This window comes from Tupaia chinensis, unplaced genomic scaffold (genome assembly GCF_000334495.1).
Source record: "Tupaia chinensis unplaced genomic scaffold, TupChi_1.0 Scaffold144459_1, whole genome shotgun sequence".
NCBI lineage: Eukaryota > Metazoa > Chordata > Mammalia > Scandentia > Tupaiidae > Tupaia > Tupaia belangeri.
In genome coordinates, this window is record NW_006204318.1 from 54,164 (window position 1) to 58,712 (window position 4,549).

Sequence of the window (4,549 nt, forward strand, 5' to 3'; positions counted from 1 at the left end):
AGCAATTTCAACCGAGAATTCTGTACCCAGCAAGGTTATCATTCATTTGGGAAGAAAAGACACGAACTTTCCCAGATAAACAAAACCTGAAAGAATTTACCAGCAGCAGACCGGATCTCCAAGAAGTTCTTAAGGGAGTGCTATGTCAGTAAAATTAAATGCAGACACACAGAAATAAGAGTTCAAAAACTAAGAAAATTGGCAACTTAATTGTAGGGACAAAGTCTGGAGTTGAGTATTAGATCCCAGAGTTCAATCTGGAAGATCGTACCTCAACAGTAACAGAAGAAAGATTAAGTACACGAGTCTGAACTGATGAAATAGTATTCTGTGATTTGACTAAGATATTGCTTCTTCTCTTCTAAGCTTTGTTGTCCGGTTTTAAGGATTTTTATCCTCTCTTGAGCTGTCAATAGATTCATGTACATACTATATGAACAAAATTTTATTTCTAAAGCTTAGTGTCACAATCATTTCAGCTATGTGACATATAAGAAGCTAAGAAAACAAATAGCAAGAAATTTAGACCTACAAGAAACCTCAAGAAAGTCAGAGGTGCTTTCGAAGTCCCCTCAATTCCCCTAAAATATTAGTCCAATATTTTTTTCTTAATTAAGTGCTTATGCACCAGATTTTTAAAAAATCACCATAGAGCACAATGCGCTCACTAGACAAAGAAAGAGAGAGAATTTGGGGCACACGTCTAGCGTGGTTTTCAGGCTGCCAGGTGTGAGACTCGAACTCTAAGAAGACCCGGAGGGATCCAGCACCTTCACCACCGGGTCACTTGCTGGCCAGCACCAGGCACTTAGATTGTAGAGGTTTTAGGGCCATGAGTGTGCCAAGGACAGCCCACTCCTACCTGGCCTCTTCACTTTATCCCAAACCTTTCACATTCCCATCTCCCCCCACTCCCAAACCTTCGCCTCAACCACAGACACATAAAATTTTCTTTCTGCATCTCTGACCACCCACCCCGCTCTGACCCAGCCCTGTCACTCTCATCCCTCTCCCAGCTCAGGTCTTCCCCCAAGGTGGATCGCTCACCCTCAGCCTGAGGATGGTGACTCCGGTGTCCCCTCTCTCCTAGCAACCACACCAGGTCCTCACTGCTCTCGGAAAACACACGCCCACACCTGAACTACTCGCTTGCACCCCACACCCTCATCTGGGACTTCATCTCTCTCCCTCTGTCTCTCTTTTTGTGTATCTCTCTCTCCCTCCCCACTCCCACAGACACAGGCAGCCCCAGGCCCGCTCACCTCGCCTCTGCACCATGAAGATCTCGCCACTCCAGTAGTTGTATCTGCAGAAGGTGTCCACCATGGCCCGCCGTTCCTCCATCTAGTCCTTCTGGCTGTTCCAGAGCTCAGCGTCCCGCCGCCCCAGCTCAGTCACCGCCAGGTACTCGCCCACGTCGCTGTCAAAGTGCACGAACTCCTCCGGATTATAGATGTATTGCTCCAGGAACCGCACCCGCTGGGTCCCGTTGGAGAAATGGCAGTCAAACTTAAGCTGCTCCATGAAACGCGCTGTGGGGACACGAACGACGGCGTCACGCAGCAGCCTCCGGGGAGGACACGCACAACCAAGGTCCCCAGTGGGTTGCCAGGACTGCCCTGATGGGCTCCCCCACTCCAGCAGCCTGGCTTCCAGCACCCACATGGTCTTCTTTCCTCTGACAGGAAGAAGGCCTCCACTCAGGCAGGAAAATCCCTTGGATCCTGAGCCCTTCAGTACCCAATCCTGCCTCATGAATGACCTCAGATTTACAAGAGGGAACTGGACCAGGATTCGCCCTGTGGCCTTCCTGCACCACCTCCTCCTGGAAGCCTTCCCCTAAATACACGTACTGCCTCCCTCCTCCCATCCCCCAGCCCTCACCTCATTCTTTCTGCAAATACTTCTTTAGTCCTGACCTTAGTACTAGGCCTCCGGAGACCCCTGGGAACCCAAAAACAGAAAAACAGACACAGCACCTCCCTGTGGAGCTTAAAGTCTGTAAAAGTGATGGACAAAAAGCAAATGCACAGGAATTGACATGGGAGTGAGAAATGTCAAGAGAAGCCTTCTATACCAGATAATGGGAGAATGACCGACAGTACCTTAGGGTGCCAGAGAGGGACGCTGAATGGTGGCAACATTTAAGAAGTGAGGTAAAAGGTTAGGTTGACGTGGACTGAGGGGCAGAGTGCAGTGAATATGTATGTTTGGACAGAAAGGGGAATATGTTCACCTGATGACATGTGCGAAATTTGAGAGTTGAGCTTTAAGAAACCAGGGGGGGAAAGTTCACTAAAGCTTGGAGAGTGAGGGGAAGAAAGGTAAAAGATTCAAGTGGAGAAATCACAAGTAGCCAGGAACTTAAAAGTCTGGGGTTTAGATTTATACTAAATGCAGTGGGAAGTAATCAATGAATTTCTTCAAAGTTTAAACTATGATCTCATTACAGGTGCACAAACCCTGCAATCCTCCCCCAGCCTCAGCCAGCTGCATCCTGGGCATGTTCAAGTGTGCCTGGTGTGAGCAGGGAGATCGGGGACGAGGACCCAGGACTTCCCATATGGATTCAGCATCAGGAAGCTTTGCCTTACTGCTGGGCCCCTTTGACTGGCTAGCAACTTGTGTTTATAAAGTACAAATAGTAATGAAAATCTTTTTTCAGTAAAATGGCTCAGTTTGGGCAGTAGTTCTATATGCTATACTATTGATAATGTCTGATATTTCGATTTATTCATCTCATTTTAACTACAGGCTCATTCTTTACCTCGACATTTTCTCAGCTCAGTTAAACAGACAGACAGAAACAGAACACTGTAAATACCTATGACATACATATGTGCATGCTTATATTTTCTAAGTGTTCTGGATTCAGAAATACAGAGAAAGATAATGAGATCATAGCTTTAACTTTTTAAAAAACTTGTTGCTAGTTTCCCATTGCACTTAGTATAAATCTGAAATCCAGGTTTTTACGTTCCTGGCTTCTTGGGGATCATTCTTGCTTTGGGGCGGAGGTTATTCTGTTGGATGTAGGCTATCAGCATCACTGCCCTCTGCTCGTTAGCTGTCATAAATCTGTGGTCATGGGGGCCAGCAGGTGGTAATTGTTGTTGACCTCTCCTATGTGGGTCAGTGTTTAACATCCATGAGCCTTTTTCCTTTATCTATAAAATAAGTTTAGCAGTAGCGTATTTCTCATAAGATTATTGTTACCCTAAAAATTAAGAAGTGATTTTCTTAGTGTTAATCACATAATTAAAAGCTCAAGCATATTACCATTTTAATTTTTGTAACCCCTGTGACACAAGCCAAACTATCTTTCTATTTCTTAAATCATAAAGCAAATAGGGACCGGCAGATGGCATAATGATTACATCACTGGACTCCCATTTGGTCAACTGAGGTTTGGGTCTTTGACCCAGCAGCTTCAAACTCACACTGGCGCACATGTGTGCATGCCCAAAATCCTGAGAAGAGACTGCAGGTTTGTGGCATGGCCATCCCCATGGGGGGGGGTGATTTTTCACTTTATTCTTCTCTGTCTCTCTGGAAAGTGCATGCACCCTATTGCAAAAATCTCTCTGAAAAAAAAATCTAAAGCAAATAATATTCTATCATAATTTGGCAATTGTCTTCTATTCATTTTGTCACTAATTACCATTTTGAATACATAAGGGCACAAACATTGGTTTATGCACACTCACAGACAACATATATATTCGAAAATATGTACAAAAATACGTATGTACTCTGTTAGTATACATTTAACAGGTAAACCTAACACAAAATGAGCATGTTGACAAAGAATAGATGGACTCTTGTATCCTCTAATTTATAACATTCTAGCAGGAACTATGTGACACTAGGAAATTATTTAAACCAGTTCAGTATAGATTACATCGGTATATGTTTCCAAATGTTACAGAAATGATAGAGTAGCTATTACACACTGAAATTTTTAGGCCTAGGTTCTAGTTGCTGTAAAATGTTAAAGCTCTAAGCTGATAGAGACCAAGAGTGTCTCGTCACCACTCCATCCTCATCACCTGGAGCAATAACAGGTGTGTTCTAAATCACTGATAGATATGAGTTGTATGAATCAATGCCTTTTGCCTCACCTGTCACTAGTGCATACAAAGGCCCTCCAGCATTTTCTTCCTAATAAGCAAAGTCCTCCTGCTTCTCTTCAGGCTCCTATTCCTCTCCTTTAGGTCCAGCTGGATCCCTGGTCCAACAGCACAATCCTTCCCCAGCCAAGCTGCTCCAAAGTCAACTGGAGTCCAGCTTTTACTTCTTTAGCTTGCACACTCCTCAAACAGTCCGGTAGGTTCTATACAGGGACTCCACATACTGCAAGCGTCATATCCACTAGACTCAGAGCTTGCTTGTCTGTCATGATCTCACCTCACTCACCTCATGGGTACTCACCGCACACTCCCACACTGGCCCTGACTCATGGTCCATGGCCCTTTTCTTTTCTTTTGTCTTTTTCTTCTCCTTTCCTTTCTTTTTCTTTTTTTTTTTTTCCTGGAATAATTTTTCTCCC

General features: G+C 44.5%; 1 protein-coding gene across 1 annotated transcript in view; it reads right to left on the reverse strand.

The window, feature by feature from the left end:
- Window positions 1-4,549, reverse strand: part of LOC102472115 (HLA class II histocompatibility antigen, DRB1-1 beta chain-like) — a 20,402-nt gene that overhangs the window by 13,337 nt on the left and 2,516 nt on the right. The window contains 1 exon segment of the mRNA XM_014583648.1: window positions 1,263-1,532. Within this exon segment, the coding sequence (XP_014439134.1) occupies window positions 1,263-1,532 (270 nt within the window).